This window comes from Eublepharis macularius, chromosome 2 (genome assembly GCF_028583425.1).
Source record: "Eublepharis macularius isolate TG4126 chromosome 2, MPM_Emac_v1.0, whole genome shotgun sequence".
In the NCBI taxonomy this organism is placed as follows: Eukaryota; Metazoa; Chordata; class Lepidosauria; order Squamata; family Eublepharidae; genus Eublepharis; species Eublepharis macularius.
The window spans coordinates 107,310,345-107,326,611 of NC_072791.1; the positions used below are offsets into that span (position 1 = coordinate 107,310,345).

Sequence of the window (16,267 nt, forward strand, 5' to 3'; positions counted from 1 at the left end):
CCGCCACTTTTCTCCTCTGTACCTTCACTTATGAAGAGGCTACAGTTTGGTTGCCAAATTAGCTGTAACAATCCAGGCTGTTTCTCAAACTCAGAGGTAATCCATAGGCTCCTGAAACTTCTACAGGAACCACATAAAGGCGAGGCCAGCAGTAGATGTAATGGATATTCTAAATGTAGTTACTTCCTTTCAGTATTCTAAACTGTTTGTCACAGCACATAGTAGATTTGCAGTGCATGCCACATTCACCCACCTCCCACGCAGTTTAAGTAGGTCAAATTAGGTAAGGGTATGCTGCTGACACAGGGTTAGGGCTCAAACAAGGAACACACATGCTGCAATGACAGGCTGTTGGAAGAGAGGCATAAGGCAGGAAGAAGAATTAAACGCTGGTTTAATTTGGGAAGGTGGAGCTCAATTTCATAGTTTTGTACAAGAGGGTACAACCTTTATTTTTTTGCCCTAGCCTCTGCAGAGCACAAGATGAATAAATCTTCTCAGAAACAACTCATCAGTTGAGCAAATAAGTCCACTACATTGAAATGCCATTAAAATCAATAACAATTTCGTCAGGCTTTAGCCATCAAAATAAGTGGAGTTTATGTTCTTAGAGGCAGACTCTTTATATAGATAGCTTGCACTCCACTGTTCAGTAGTAGCTCAGTTTGCTATGATTACAAAGATGTTTGACCCACAGTGACTCCTGCTAAATAATAAGGATATATAACCTTTTTGACCTTGTGGTCACTTTTTTACTCAGACACAACACGATGGTGCAGTTGGAAGGCACTGCCAGCCACAAAAGGCTTACTTTCAATCACAAAGTGAAGATTCTTGTGCTGTGGCAGGAGCTGCCAAAGCAATGTTTTTTAAAAATCTGCACAGCCGATCAAATGAAATAGCCGATCAGAACCTGTGCTAGGCAAAACCCCACCTGGCTCTGCCCACTTCCTAAAAACATTTGATGGGTGCATGAAAGGTATCAGCAAGCACAATAGCATCCACAGGCATCATGTTAGGGACCCCTGTGCTAAAACATCAGATATCCCAAGATCCATCTCTCTCAGATTCACAATGCTGAACTATTCCAGAAAGAGTTTATAAACCCAAGAAGTAAAAATAAGTTCTGATAGACTTGCTAAGTACACAGCAAACTGGATATTCAAAGGAATTATAATCTTGGTCTGGATGTCAACACTACAACAAGCTAACATGCTGCAGTAAATGTACCCAGGCCAGGGAAACCCAAGTTCACGTCTTAACCATCTAATCAGTAAAAATCATTGGGTAGTTTTGACTACTCAGTTTAACTTCTTCACAAGAACAGTGAGGAAATAATAAAGAAAAGCCTCACATAGACTATATTTATTTAGAAAATGTTCCTCTTCTATAAAAATAATAAAATCCGAACAATAAAAGATATGAAATAAAATCCACCATTACTGCTCTGAGCAAATATATCGTATCAGCTAGAATGTAACACTATTAATAATCCAGAGGAGTTAGCCGTGTTAGTCTGTAGTAGCAAAATCAAAAAGAGTCCAGTAGCACCTTTAAGACTAACCAATTTTATTGTAGCATAAGCTTTCGAGAATCAAGTTCTCTTCGTCAGATGCATCTGACGAAGAGAACTTGATTCTCGAAAGCTTATGCTACAATAAAATTGGTTAGTCTTAAAGGTGCTACTGGACTCTTTTTGATTTTACTATTAATAATAATACTAAGTATTATATAATAATACTTACAATTTACATTTTTGTTTCAAAGTTGTCCACACGCATTAGGCTCTCATAATTCTTAAAAGCATCCATGAAACAGTAGGTCAGTACTGTCCTTGCACATTTGGGTGGTGGTAGTGAGGTCTGAGAAGTGTGACTCACATAAGGCAACCAAGAAATTTCATGGGAGAGGTGAGATTTCAGTTAGGACTTTCTCGCCCCAGACTTGCATATTTAGTCAAAAGTATGTACCGCTATGTTCAACGAAGCGTACTCTCAGATGTGTGTACAAGATTGCAGGCTCAGGCTCTTAGCTGCTAGCTAGAGGGAAAACCCTTTTTAATATGTGCTAACAATAATGTAGAACAGGCTGCTGATCTCAAACTGGTTAGTATGAAACTTGAGTAGTTATGACGGATGGGAAAGAAGTAGTACCTACCTTTGGGTCTGCCAGAGCATTTATGACATTGCCAAGAGCTAGTAGTGACCGGTTAATATTTGCCCCTTCTCTAAAGCGAGCACCTTTACCATTGGTGGCACAAGCACGTTCAGATCCTGCCAGGTCAATGAGAGACAGTTTGGCAATGCGGACATTTTGATTGATACTGGCTGTCTTATCTTGTTGCCTCAAATAGATCTACGAACAGGAGAGTAAAGAATAAGCAAATGAAACAAAGGGCCAAAAAATACATGTATTCTTTAGGAGAGGGAAATTCACACACAGTGCAATTCTCAGCAGAGTTACACCCTTCTAAGTCTATTGAACTCTACAGATTGCACTGCAATACACACAAACGTAAGCTTTTATTGTGCTGCTACACAAAATTCAAGAGAGCGGAAGATATTTGTTAGATTCTGTTTTTAAATATCTATTTCAAGATGGGATTTAATTCATTTTTTGGAGTTTCATTCTGATTCATAAGCAGTTTATGTACACAAAAACAACACAATATATTAGAAAAATCTAAACTACAACCAGTTAAAAGTTGCACGGTACACAGTCTGGAAGTTTAATATCACTTTACTCAAAGTAATCCCCAATGAATTCCTATGTAAATGTACAGAGTATTGCAGCCCAAGCATCTTAATGCACATTTATTCACATGTAAGTAGCTCTGAGTAAATATGCATAAGAGCAGGATGTTAGTTACAAAACCTGCTACTTTAGAGGTAAACACTCTCATAACAAAAGGATTGTGCTAGCAAAACTACTACATTTATATGGGCATGAAGTACATTTATTTATCTGAAGCAGCTTTTGACATCTCAATAGATTACTCATCTGAACTTCAAGAGAGCTCCTGAACTGAACGCTATTTAGCACAATGGATTTAAAGCAAGCCTCTGAGCCAAACCTCTCTTACTGAGACCAAAGCTATTATGGTTGAAGTGAAATATTCCGAGGATGTTCTCTCCATTTTTTTAAAAACAAAGCTTCAAAGGTTATCTAAGATCCGCAGTCACCTTATCTGCTATATCATCTTACCTGAAAGACAGCATGAGACCGAGATGAGGAAGCATTCACATCAGTAGGATGTTGTGTTCTGTTTCTGTTTCCATAATCCAACATTTGCAAGATCTCCTCGGCAGATTTCGGCTACAAAGATTTCAAAAACAGCAGTATAAAGTAAGCAAAACTTTGCTAAACTTTAATTAGTGGGCTTCTTTATCATCCAATTATGTATGAACATTAACGTAATTTATACTTTTGTTACCATATTGATTCCAGAGGATCCAAGAGACAAAGCAGGTAAGATGATAGCTTTTATCAAACCAGCTTCTGTTGGTGCACACCAGCTTCAGCACCTGCCTCAAGATTACGTTCAAGATTAACATGCACAACATTGCCTAGAAAAGTTCTGTTAACAAGAGGCATTGTATTGTTTTACCCACCAAAAACTATTAGCCCATTCAGATTAGGCTAGCTAGGTTACTTGGCTACCTAGTAATGTCTGTTCAACATTCCTAAAATTCATCTTAAAAATTACTTGAAATACTAAGTATTTTGAGAGAGCACTTATATATATATATATATATATATATATATATATATATATATATATATATATATATATATATATATATATATATGAAATCAATTTTGTCTGTTCAAGATTATTTGTTGTATGGTAGAACTTGAGTTATGGTCGTGTCCAAGTTCTTGGCAAGCCTAGTTACAGCAGCAAGTGCCAGATCCCGGCTCCACAGAAAGTCTTCCTTATTTCAGAGGTTTATAATGGTCTTGGGGGTGAGGGTGCTATTCAGTAAGAAACCAGCCCGGTGTACCAGCTTGAAAAAGGGAAGCAAAGGCAATGTGCATATTGGGGCTAACCACCTTATGACAAGGTCAGAGAACTTGCATGCCTTTTTCTTTTATTACTATGACTGCAATAATTCCCTATTTAAGTTTTTAGGCTGGGGCTTTTGTCACTCTTTGCATCAACTTCTTTCTTCTAAAACTCAATGCCTTTGCAACAATACCATCCTTCCCCACAAACTTCATGAGTCACACCTCACTTGACTGTGACACTTCCCTCACACAGGCACCAGAAGTGGGGAGGGGAACCTTTTCTTGCTTTCTGACAGCTTGCTAACCTAAAACTACTCACTAGCAAGGATAAACTACTTAACAGTAACATGGACTCTGGTACCAAGGCCTGCAACCAACCAAGATGCCAACTTTGCTCTCATATAGATCTCAGCAACACCATCAGTGGACTCAACAACATTAGCCATACCATCTCAGGTTTGTACTCCTGCTCATCCACGAATGTGATTTATGCCATCACATCTTAGCAATGCCCTTCCACCCTCTATGTTGGACAAACTGGCCAGTCTCTTTGACAAAGAATTAATGGACATAAATCTGACATCAGAAACCGAAACATTCAAACGCCAGTGGGGGAACATTTCAACCTTTCAGGACATTCAGTTGCTGACCTAAAACGGACCTTTGGACACTTACCGTGAAGGGTCCTTCTCCTCTGATGGCAGGAGGACATCTTGGGTTGTTTCCTTTTACCCAATCAGGGAGGCAGGAAGTTAAAAAACAACTCTCTTCCTCTTCCTCTTGGAGACTAGGAATGCCCCCTTGTGCCAGTTCTGGTGACTCCTCTAAGCAGTTGAAAAAACTATCAAACAAACACATGGGGGAAAAAAGGCATTCCGAAATAACCAACTATCAAAAAACTGGCGCTCGACTAGAAAAACCTAGCCGTGCACACCTAACTATGTACAGTATTGAGTGTGAAAAAACAGCAGTAGGCGGAAGGTAGAAGGAGAATTAGACAGACTCCAGACATTCAGGTGTAGTTCGTGAGGGCAAAAGATGAAAAGAAGGAAGGACGAGGGAGCCCGGGAGGGGCAAGATGTCCTCCTGCCATCAGAGGAGAAGGACCCTTCACGGTAAGTGTCCAAAGGTCCGTTCTCCCTCTGAGGCGGAGGACATCTTGGGTACTCCCAAAGCAGTCATCTATCTCCGGGCGGGAGAGGCTCCTCATCTTGAACTACATGCTGGAGAACTCTCCTTCCGAAGGCTGCATCCGCCAAGTCGAAGATGTTCATTTTGTAGTGCCTCACAAACGTGGAAACAAATGACCAGGTGGCTGCCTTGCAAACCTCTTCCACGGAGGCATTATTGAGGAAGGCTGCATTGGTCGCAGTGCTTCTTGCCGAATGAGCTGTAATTCCCTGTGGCACGTCTCTATTGCACACTTTGTATGCTTCCACAATGCAGGAACGGATATTCCTTCCGACAGTTGCCGATGACATCTTCTTCCCTTGGTTGGAGGGAGAAATATTGATGAAGAGGGAGTCTGAACGTCTGATCGATTCAGTCCTAGATAGGTATGATTTGAGAGCTCTACGCACGTCGAGGGTGTGCCAGTCCCTTTCCTTAGGATGAGATGGGTTAGGGCAGAAGGATGGCAGGTAGATCTCCTGCGCCCTATGGAATCTGGAACAGGCTTTGAGAACAAAGGTAGGATCAGTCCTGAGAACCACCTTGTCCCGGTGAAAAACGCACAGGTTAGGCTTGATTGACAATGCTCCCAGTTCCGAGATCCGTCTCGCTTACGTAAATGCCACTAAGAAGATAGTCTTGAGGGTCAGCCATCTCAAGGAGATTGTGCGGAGAGGTTCAAAGGGAGACTTGGTTAAGGCCGAGAGGACAACGTGAAGTCTCCATGTAGGGAAGCGATGCACGACTGGGGGACTCAGTAAGGTAGCGCCCCCGAGGAAGCGGTGGATGGGAGGATGTTTCGCGAGCCGAAAACCCTCTAGCACAGGAAGGACCGAGGACAATGCCGCCACCTGCTTACGAAGTGTGGCCGGCTTAAGTCCAGCGTCCAGGCCCTGCTGGAGAAAACTCAGGATCATAGCAATAGATGGACGCAGAGCGCTGACTTTCTTCCTCCTGGCCCAGCGAGTGAAGGCCTTCCAGGTGGTATTGTAGATCCTAATCGTTGACTTCTTTCTGGATGCCAGAAGGGTAAGAATAACTTGTGGAGGGTACTTCAAGCTGGTAAGGTACCGCCTCTCAATCTCCATGCGGTCAGACACATCCATTCCGGGTGAGGATGCCACACCGGGCCCTGTTGTAGGAGATCCGGGACCGTTGGGAGCTGCATCAGAGGTGAACTTGCCAGCATTTGTATCATGAAGAACCAAGACCTCCGCGGCCACCACGGAGCCACAAGGATCACTTCCGCCCGGCGCTCTGCTATCCGCCTCAGGAGCTTGGGAAGAACCGGGATCGGTGGAAAGGCATAGAGCAGCCCCCTGGGCCATTGGTAGGAGAGGGCGTCTGTCCCTTCTGACTGATGGTGCAGGAACCTGGAGAGGAACCTTGGGACTTGACAGTTCGTAGGAGTGGCGAACAGGTCCATGATCGGGGTCCCAAACTGCTCCACGATCAGGTTGAAGACCTCCTTCTTGAGTGCCCACTCTCCCGGATGAATGGACTGCCTGCTTAGCCAATCCGCCTGTATGTTGGCTACACCCCTGATGTGCTCGGCCTGCAGTGAATGAAGATTGGCTTCCGCCCAATGTAGGATTTTCATGACCTCTCTGTGTAGCTTGGGAGATCTGGTGCCCCCCTGGTGATTGATGTATGCCTTGGCAGAAATATTGTCGGTCCGCACCAGGACATCCTTGCCAACGAGGTCTGGGCCGAAAAAAGACAGGGCGAGACAACTGGCTCTTATTTCTAGAATGTTGATTGGCAGGGCAGCCTCCTCCTGCGACCACGTGCCCTGTGCGGGTTGGTTCTCCAGGACCGCCCCCCAGCCTGAGAGACTGGCGTTGGTGAACAGCTGCAGCCTGGGAGGATTGAGGAACAATTTCCCCTGACGCAAGTTGGATGTAGACGTCCACCACCTGAGACTGGATTTGACCTTCCGAGGTACTGTCAGCTGCTGGTCGCATCTCAGCGCAATCAGAGACTGGAACGGTCTGAGAAAAGAGACAAGTTCTGGCGTGTGTAGGCGGCCCCAGTCCAAAGCCTCGCAGTCCGATACCAGGATCCCCATCAGCTTGGATAGCTTCATCAGAGAGACGGAGCTGCAGCTCATTACCAGGGTGGCCATCACCCTGGTTTTCTGGATCTTCTCTGGGGGGAGGTAGAAACGACCCTTCTTGGTGTCGATTAGCATGCCAAGGTGAAGCAGTTTTTGGGAAGGCTGAAGGGAGCATTTTGACAAGTTGACCAAAAAACCGTGTACTTGCAGGAAGAGAATTGTGGTCTGTGTATCTGCCGCAGCTTCTTCCCTGGAGCCTGCTCTGAGAAGCAGGTTGTCTAAGTAGGGATGGATATGAATCCCTCTCTCTCGCAGCCGGACGACGGGGTTGATGAGCATTTTGGAAAAGACCCTGGGGGCTGTTGCAAGCCCGAAGGGAAGTGCTTTGAACTGGAAATGGAGGCCGTTGACGTGGAACCTCAGGAACCTGCAATGGGCCTGATGAATTGGAACATGCAGGTACGCCTCGGTAAGGTCTATGGAGGTGAGGAATTCTTCCGGACGTAGGGATTCCGCGATAGACCTGAGAGTCTCCATGCGGAAGTGCCTCAGCTTTATGAATCGGTTTACGAACTTCAAGTCCAGAATAGCCCTCCAATCTCCGTTTCTTTTTGGTACGGTAAAGAACAGGGAGTAAACTCCGAGACCTTGTTCTCGTCGAGGCACAGGTTCGATTGCTCTGATATTCAGGAGGTGCTGTACTGCTTTCAAGGTGATAGATCTCCTTTGAGGGTTTCGGCGTAGGGGGGATGATAGAAAACGATCCGGTGGGAGCGATTTGAACTCTATGGAGTAACCCTTTGAGATTATTTCCAGTGTCTATGCATCTGCCTTCGAGTCCTCCCAGGATTGAAGAAAGAACTGTAGTCTTCCCCCCACCGGATATGGCCGTGAGTCAGGACTTCTGATTTTTGGATTCGAAGTCCTGCCTTTCCCCTCGCTGTGGGTGCTGCCTGTTGGATCTAAAACCGGCATTGGCCCTCCTGAACGGCTGTTTGTTGGCACCCCAGGAGGATCGCTTGGCGTCTTGACGTGGTCTTGCCAGGGAATGGTGCGTACGAAAGGACTGGTTGCTAAAAGGCCGCTTGTCGTATCGCCTTACCAACTTGGGCAAGGATTTTTTCTTGTCCTTGGTCTCGATGAGAATCTTCTCCAAGGCATTCCCGAACAGCTTGTCCCCCTCGAAGGGGTAGGCTATCAGGATGAATTTGGATCTGACGTCAGCCGGCCATGCTCACAACCAAAGAAGCCTCCTAGCCACCACCACCGAGGCCATGGCTCTGGAGGAAAAGGTAAGCGCATCCAGGGTGGCGTCTGCCATAAAGGTGGCCGCTTTTAAGAGTCTATTCGCACCTTCTAAGAGAGTCTATTCGCACCTTCTCGCTTCTCCTGAAGCTCTAGAGCTGCCAGAGCCTTACTCAGAAGGTATGGGTAGTCCTCTGCTTTAAAGAGTCTATCTGACTGGTCAGGCATGAAAACTTCCTTTCTCCTCTAAAAGAAAATCCCTTTCTTCACCTTCCTCACTGTCAGAGGATGCCCCCTGTCCGGGGTCTGGGTCCCAGCCCCCAGACTAGGTAGGAGGGAACAGCAGGTCAGCCGGGCTGATGGGCAAACAGAGGGGGCAGCCAGCAGACAGCAGGTCAACTGGTCAGCCAGCTGACAGCAGGTCAACCGGTCTGACTGGCAGGCAGAGGGGGCAGCTGGGGGACAGCAGGTCAACCCCTCCCACAGGCAAATGGAGCCAGAACCTGCCGGTGCCAGGGGCAAGGAGCAAAAGCCCAGGGCCTCAGGAGGCAGGGGGAGACAGAGAGAGGCCAGCGAGTCCCACTCCCCTAGGGAGGGAAAGGGGGCTAGGCAAGGCGGAAGGGGGCAAGGGCAGAGGGATTGGGAGCCCAGCAGTCACCCACCCAAAGACCTTACCTGAGGAGGAGAAGCAGCAGCAGCCCCAACAACCCAAAGCCATGCCCCAGCTAGAAAATAGTAGCCTGGCCCAGGAGTTGCCAAAAGCCAAGCCACTCCAGGTGGGGCTATTGGAGGCACTCTGCAGGAAGCCCTGGGCAACCAGCCAAGGAGCCGCAGCTGGACCCACCTTCAGCCATCAGCTCTGCCAGGGAGGCTGGGCTGCTAGCCAGGGGACTGCAGCTGGACATGCCTTCAGCAATCAGCCAAGGCAGGGAGGCTGGGCAGCCAGAGAACAAGGCACAGCTGGTGCTGGTCAGTGGGGCCAGATCAGCTACCCCAGCTGCAACTGCTTGGTGCAGCCCAAGGCCAGGCTGGAAGAGGGGTGGGGCAGTAGAAGGAAGCCCTATAAAAGCTGGCTGGGAAGAGCCCTGTGGTGGTGGGTGTGAGTGAGGAGTGATGATGTGGAGTGAGAGCAGTAAGATGCAAGGGTGGAGGTTTGGAGGAGAGTTCTGGAAGGAGGAGATGAAGGAGGACGCAGAGGGTAAGCAGGCCAGGTTGAGCAGGCCAGCGAGTGGACTGAGAGGGAGTCTGGGTGAGGTATACCGCCCCTCCTTCCACAGAGCAGGGTCCTGCAGAATCCCTGGCCCCCCTGTGACGTCAGGAGCAGACCGCCCAGTGCCACGCCCAGCGGCAGTGGCGGCAAGCCCTGACACCCCCCCCCCCGCAAGAATAGCCCCGTCTCCGGGTGGTACAGGGGCGGATTTTTGGGCTGCTTTGGTAGGCCACTGGCACTGGGTGCGATGCACCTTACTGGGGGGGGGGAGGGAGGCAAGGAAAAAGACTCGCTTGCTGCCTCAGTAGAGGGCTGGCACAGATTAAAAATTTCTTCCCTCATGGTCTGGCGTAGGAGGGTCATGAATTCACCTCTTAGGAGGGAACCGAGGTCGCTAGGTACGTTACCCGTCCCTTGAGCTTCGGTGCCGATCGATTGCAGGGGCCACCCTGGTGTAGAAGGGCCTGCTGAGCACTCTCCCAGCTGGAGGTTGGTAACCACGGCACCGGGAGCCGCGCAGGATTTGGCACGGGCGCCATTTTCATTTCCTGCCAAAACCGCGGCTGCATCAACTGGGCTGCTGACGGCGTTCTCCCCAGGTGGTTCGGACGCCGGAGGGTCCTGCTGCTTGCGGCGAGATTTTTTAGATGAAGTACGCGGCTTTGCAGCCGGAAAGGTGCCGGGATTCCGTTCAAGCCTGGGCGGCAAGACGGTACCAGTTATAGCAGCCAATTCTGCCGCCGATGCGGCCGTTGGTGAGATTTCCTCCTCACCCTCCATGAAGCTGTCTTCGGAGTCCCCGGACTCCGATGGCTTGATGTTTTAGGACAGAAAGGTAGAAGGAGTAAGAAAAAAGGCAAGATACAGTGAGAGAGGAAGAGGGAGGCTAGAAAAAAGAAAGAACAGTAAGGTCAGAGAAAAGAACTGTGGGCTGACAGAGAAAACTGTAGGCCCAACTGCTCTCCCTGGAGGCAGGAAAAAAACTGGCACAAGGGGGCGTTCCTAGTCTCCAAGAGGAAGAGAGTTGTTTTTTAACTTCCTGCCTCCCTGATTGGGTAAAAGGAAACAACCCAAGATGTCCTCCGCCTCAGAGGGAGAAGTAGCAGTTCTCCTGCAGAGGAATTTCAAAGGAAGATTAAAAAGAGAGACTGCTGAATTGCAACTGATAACGAAGCTCAAGACAATGCATCCACCTGGACTGAATAGAGACCTAGGCTTCCTGTCTCATTACCAATGCTGATTTCTCCACACCCAATACTTTTCTGCATACCCCACGCTATCCAATCATGCCTGCTATTGTGTCATTCACAGGCTATTGTCATTCGGAATCTGAAATCACTCCACTTTCCAAGATATATGGACTGATGGACTCACATTCTAGCTGTATCTGAAGAAGTGAGCAGTGACTCACGAATGCTCATACCCTACCACATATTTTTTAAGCCTTATAGGTTCTATTGGACTCTTGCTCTTTTCAAATATTTAGGCAAGAAACAGAACAGTACTGCAAGCACCAAGTTGTTAAGCAGTACCAGAACTGTCAGATGCTGCTTTCTGTGGGGCTGTGATTGCTTTTACAAATGGTAACAGCAACATTAGTAGTATGGAATACAGCTGGGAAGGAGACTTTCTTCATTCCTGGAACTCTAACAAGCCAGCTGCCAGCTTCACTGTTAGCTTTAACTATAGGAGCCAAGATGCATCATGGAGTGGCAACAGCAGAACGAGAGAGCATCTGAAGCTTGAGGTTGGGGGCAGGGGGAGAAAGAAAATAAAAAAATTCAAAGGCAGGGCACATGAGGGTACAGTGGACCTTAAATTAATGTGGAAAGCTCGATTCACAACTGACAAGAGAATATGGTTTTGTTTTGTGGTCACCAAGTCATTTAGCTCATTATTTCAATGTTGATAGCACAACTATTTATTTTAAAAAGTTACTATGCTTTGACTTGCAGAAAGTATTGGACAGCCTCATTGCATAAATCTTTGGATTACCATCGGAGGGGACACACACACATTATAGTTATATGATTTCTCACTTGCTCATAACATTTCTCGTATCAAGTAGTATACAAGGAGCCAAAAGACAAGTCTTGGTCGAAACAGCATATTATACAGAGGAACAAAACACAAAGGATAAAACAAGAAAATATTCAGTATTTAGGTATGCTTGCTATTTTTGTTGGCTCTTGTATCTGGATATCCTCTTGATACTTCCTTCTGTCAATTTGCATGCCATATTCCTTGTTGGTGTTCTCAGTTCTCTCTGCTCTGCTCTCCTGCCTCTCCTTCTTTTAGTCTTCTGTTCCTCCTCCTTTCCTAGGAATCTGTTCTAGGATAAAGACTCAAAATGCTTTGAGAGGATCATTTAATGAATAATGTCAATGATAAAGGCATACATACCTGATGTAAAGTTAACCCATGAACCAATACTCCTTTTTGAGGATCTTCACGAACAGCCAGTGGCCCTGAATTTACTAGTAAGTCACGTATCTGCTCATTGTAGACCTTGGAAAGAATGTTAAAGAATTTTTATAAATGGTGGTTAAGATATTGAAATATGTAACACACATCGTTGGAGGAAGAAAGTGTCAGCAGCAGCTGAACAAAACCTGGGCTGAATTTATTGCTTCTCTGTTTGCAAGTGCAAAAGACTGGGCAAGGCCAGAGATACAAAACTAAGGTACAATTTGAAGGACAAGATCTGAAGTTCTCTTGGTCCTTGGCTTACAACCTGTCACCTGCCTAGTGAATTAGGATTTGCCTATGATGTGATGTCAGGTATTCTTTTTCAGTTTGTTCTGTTTAAATTCTGTTTTGTTTGACTAATCATCAAAACTGTATTTTGGTATTATTGTAAGCCACCTAAGGTCCCCCTTGGAGAGAAAATGTTCATGAAAACGTCCAAGTAAACAGATAATATTTTTAGACCTGCTTGCCTCCTGAACATCTCAGGATCCAAAGCAGATAATAATATAAAAACAATTAGATAAACTAATCAAACATTGCTTTAGGTTTGGTGTAGTGGTTAAGAGTGGTGGAACGCTAACCTGGAGAACCGGGTTTGATTCCCCACTCCTCTGCTTGAAGCCAGCTGGGTGACCTTAGGGTCAGTCACAGCTCTTCCAGAGCCCTCTCAGCCCCACCCACCTCACAGGGTGATTGTTGTGGGGATAATTATAACATACTTTGTAAACCACTTAGTGGGTGTTAAATTGTCTTGAAGGGCAGTATATAAATCAAATGTTGTTGTTATTATTATTAAAATGACATATACATAAAACAAATATAATGTAAATACACCTTATGCCCTCCTATAAAGAGTGTATTCTCTTTTTACTCTGTCCGCTGGAATAACTGTTTTACAACCTGATTGGAAGTCAGGAGGGCAAACACCCTCTGAATTTCTTCCAGGAGGCTGTTCTGCAGACCTGGGGCAGCCACTGAAAAAGGCTGTGTCCAGTCTAGACAAATGAGGTGCTGACAATAGACCTTTCTGGAAAAGAACAAAACTTCTGCATGGTAACATTACATGAATTTTTAAAGTTGCTTTAGTCACTGTTTAGAAGATGGATCGTGTACATTCCTTGAGAGCATGTACACGTCTAAGATTTTCATATTTATTAAGAAAATGTCCTAACTTATTATCAAAATATCTACGCCACATCTTCAGTTTCACAGAGGGATGGAAGACATTTTTAATTTGAGAAAAGCGATAATGAATGAAGTTATCATGCAGCCTAATCCTACACAGAACAACTTGGAAATAAACCACGCCAGGCTCAAAGCAACTTATTTTCAACTAATTATGCACAGGAGCATATATTCTGTTTGCACTTGCTTTTTCCCCCAAGTGGTAGAATGCAGTAACTTTATTTATCTTTACTGTCCAGAACAGAATTAAAGCTAATCACATTTTTAATAATGCACAAATTCTGATGTAAGAACCAGTGAACAGTACACTTTAAATTGGGCTCAGAAACCAAATGGAAGCCAATTAACTTGTAAATCTGGTATGAGCAGTTCCAAGTAAACCTGACCCTTTGCTGTGTAATATTGTACAAAATTCATGCGCCCATTTACCTCAAGGTATGAAACAGCAATAGCACAATGCTTCTCCTCTTTCATCCTATCCATGGAGTTGTACAGCTCCATCATGGTCAGATACATTACCCCGGGATCTTCAGGTGACCCGAGCATTGTATGAGTCTTTCCTGCTCCAGTTGCACCATATGCAAGTACTAAATTTTTAGGGGTGGGGGCAAGAGAAGGGATGAAAATGTTAAGTAGTGGAGTAATTGGCAACCCAACCTCCAAAATATAAGAACCTGGCTACTGGTAGATGCTGAGATATTTCACACAGAAAAAGGAGGAGGAGGGGTAAACAGGAAGAAATAGGATAGCGCTGCATCTAAAGAGATAAATTTTCCCATGATGTAATCAAAATGTGAAGCAGATGCAAAATGCTGATATCTACAGTTGTTAGTTTCCTATGATTGATAGCTGCCACTAAAAGAAGAAAGTTGATATTAACTAACAGCTGGGATCAGAACTGTCAGGGAGGAAGAATTAATTATTTGTCTGTAAGATCTGGTTTTTTTTTAAACGAGGAAGCCTGTGTACACAAGGAAACAGAGCTAATATATGCAAAGTGAGAAAAATAAAAACAGAACTTCCAAAACTCCCCAGCTGCTTGCAGAACAGCAGCAATAACAAAACATGGAAGTTTTAAGACCTGAAAAATTTTCACTGCAATGCGGAATACAAAAGCAAGACAGCTAAAGGTTTTTTCTAAATAAAAGCAGAACCTCTGAATTATTTTATGGCTGCCAACATAGGATGATTTTGTCACTAGTGCAGGGATAAAGAGAGATAAATTACCTGTGCAGTTATATCCATTTAAAAAGCCATCCAGCACTGTTTTGGTAGTGTGTTCAAAGACCTCCAACTGTGAACAATTTTCATCAAATACAGCATCAAACACAAATTTGAGGTCTTTGTTTAACTTTTTGTTAAGATCCCGGTATGGGAGTTTCTTTCCATGAAAAAAACAGACTTCCTCCACCTTTGGATCAAAAACCAAGATGTGCTTGTCGACCACCTGAAGCACTTTCCTGAAGTTGCCATCTCTTTCTTTTTGACTCTCTGGACGGACACGGATCACTACCTTCACATGATTGCAGAGATCTTCTTGGAGAGCAGCAGACATTATGAGGAACAATTAAGTTGCCTGTGAAGTATTTCACACATAATGTAAGAATCTTTTCCAAAGTTTGGAAATACTTACAGCAGCTTAATCAAACAAAGCAAATAACTTTGGATCTAGGACTGGTAATTTTATGTACCAAAAATATTCACTCAATTCACTAAGTGTTCAATTGATTTGTTAACTGTGGCCAACTATTTAAATCATTAATTTACTACAATTGTACCAAAGAGAGACATTTGAAATTTATAAGTTAGTTGAGCATAAAGAACAATGAAATTAATTTCTACACTACTGTTATAAATGATACTTGGTTGTTAACACTGGGTATGTATGTACCAGTGGATGTTAATGATATTAAAGACGTTGAAAGTCGTTCTTGGCTTTTATTTGAAATCTGAATGCCAGGTCAAGCAATTCTAGGCTTTATTTCAAATCAATATATACTATTAAAACAAGCATTTATTTTAAAATCTGGATGCTATTCAAAGTGCAGGGCAGGGGCTTCCCACTCCTAATATTTGAGTGCATGCATGCTTATATATATTCATACATTTGTATATTTCTGCAAGGGTGTGAAGGAAGAAGCTTTCTTTCCTTCCATAGCTATTAATGTATACTAGTGTAATCTAAAATAAAGCCACCACCTACATAGATTCATTATTGGCTTCATGGAATATTTCACTGTGATCAGATATCAGACAATTGAATAGTATCTCAACACTCTCTGATCTTATATGTAATTTTGTTCTGAGGTCATATCCTACACAGAATATATTGCAAGATGTTAAATCTTCTAAATGTCAATAGCGTTATAAAAATACCAGGTTCCTATAATTTTGATGCTGATGCATCAAAAACACACATATACATTTATCTTAAAACAGAACTAGTGTCTAACAAAAAACTTGATACTTTTCTCCACCACAAACTAAAGCAAGGACTTAAAAACTCTTATGTTTTCTAGTCCTGACCCTCCCCCTTTAAACATGCACTATGTTTTGATCTGTAAACCTCACTGAGAAGAATGAAATTCAGAGCTGCATACCTGAAAGTTATCTAATTTTATTCACAGGACAACCCTGTGAAGGTGGTTAGGGGCTAAGTGCCATTTCAGAGACACAACACAAACTGAAGGAGTTACACCTTTCTAAGCCCGCTGACATGAATGGACTTAGAATAGTGTTAACTGAGGACTGAATTAATAAGAAAATAAGAAGAGCCCTGCTCAATCAGACCAGCGGGTCATTTAGCATCCTGGCTGATACAATGGCCAGTCAGTTATTCTAGAGGATCAACAACAGAGCATAAAAACCAAGGCCTTCCTCTGATGACTCCTGGCACAGGTATCCAGAGGTTTACTGCCTCTGAA

The 16,267-nt window shown here is 44.5% G+C and overlaps 1 protein-coding gene across 1 annotated transcript in view; it reads right to left on the reverse strand.

Moving 5' to 3' along the window:
* Positions 1-16,267, reverse strand: part of KIF18A (kinesin family member 18A) — a 141,460-nt gene that overhangs the window by 123,734 nt on the left and 1,459 nt on the right. Inside the window, exons 2-6 of the mRNA XM_054972147.1 lie at positions 14,571-14,919; positions 13,773-13,930; positions 12,093-12,197; positions 3,205-3,315; positions 2,158-2,355 (exon numbers count right to left, since the gene is read on the reverse strand). Coding sequence (XP_054828122.1) covers positions 2,158-2,355; positions 3,205-3,315; positions 12,093-12,197; positions 13,773-13,930; positions 14,571-14,898 — 900 coding nt within the window. The 5' untranslated portion in view covers positions 14,899-14,919. The remainder of the gene's footprint in view (positions 1-2,157; positions 2,356-3,204; positions 3,316-12,092; positions 12,198-13,772; positions 13,931-14,570; positions 14,920-16,267) is intronic.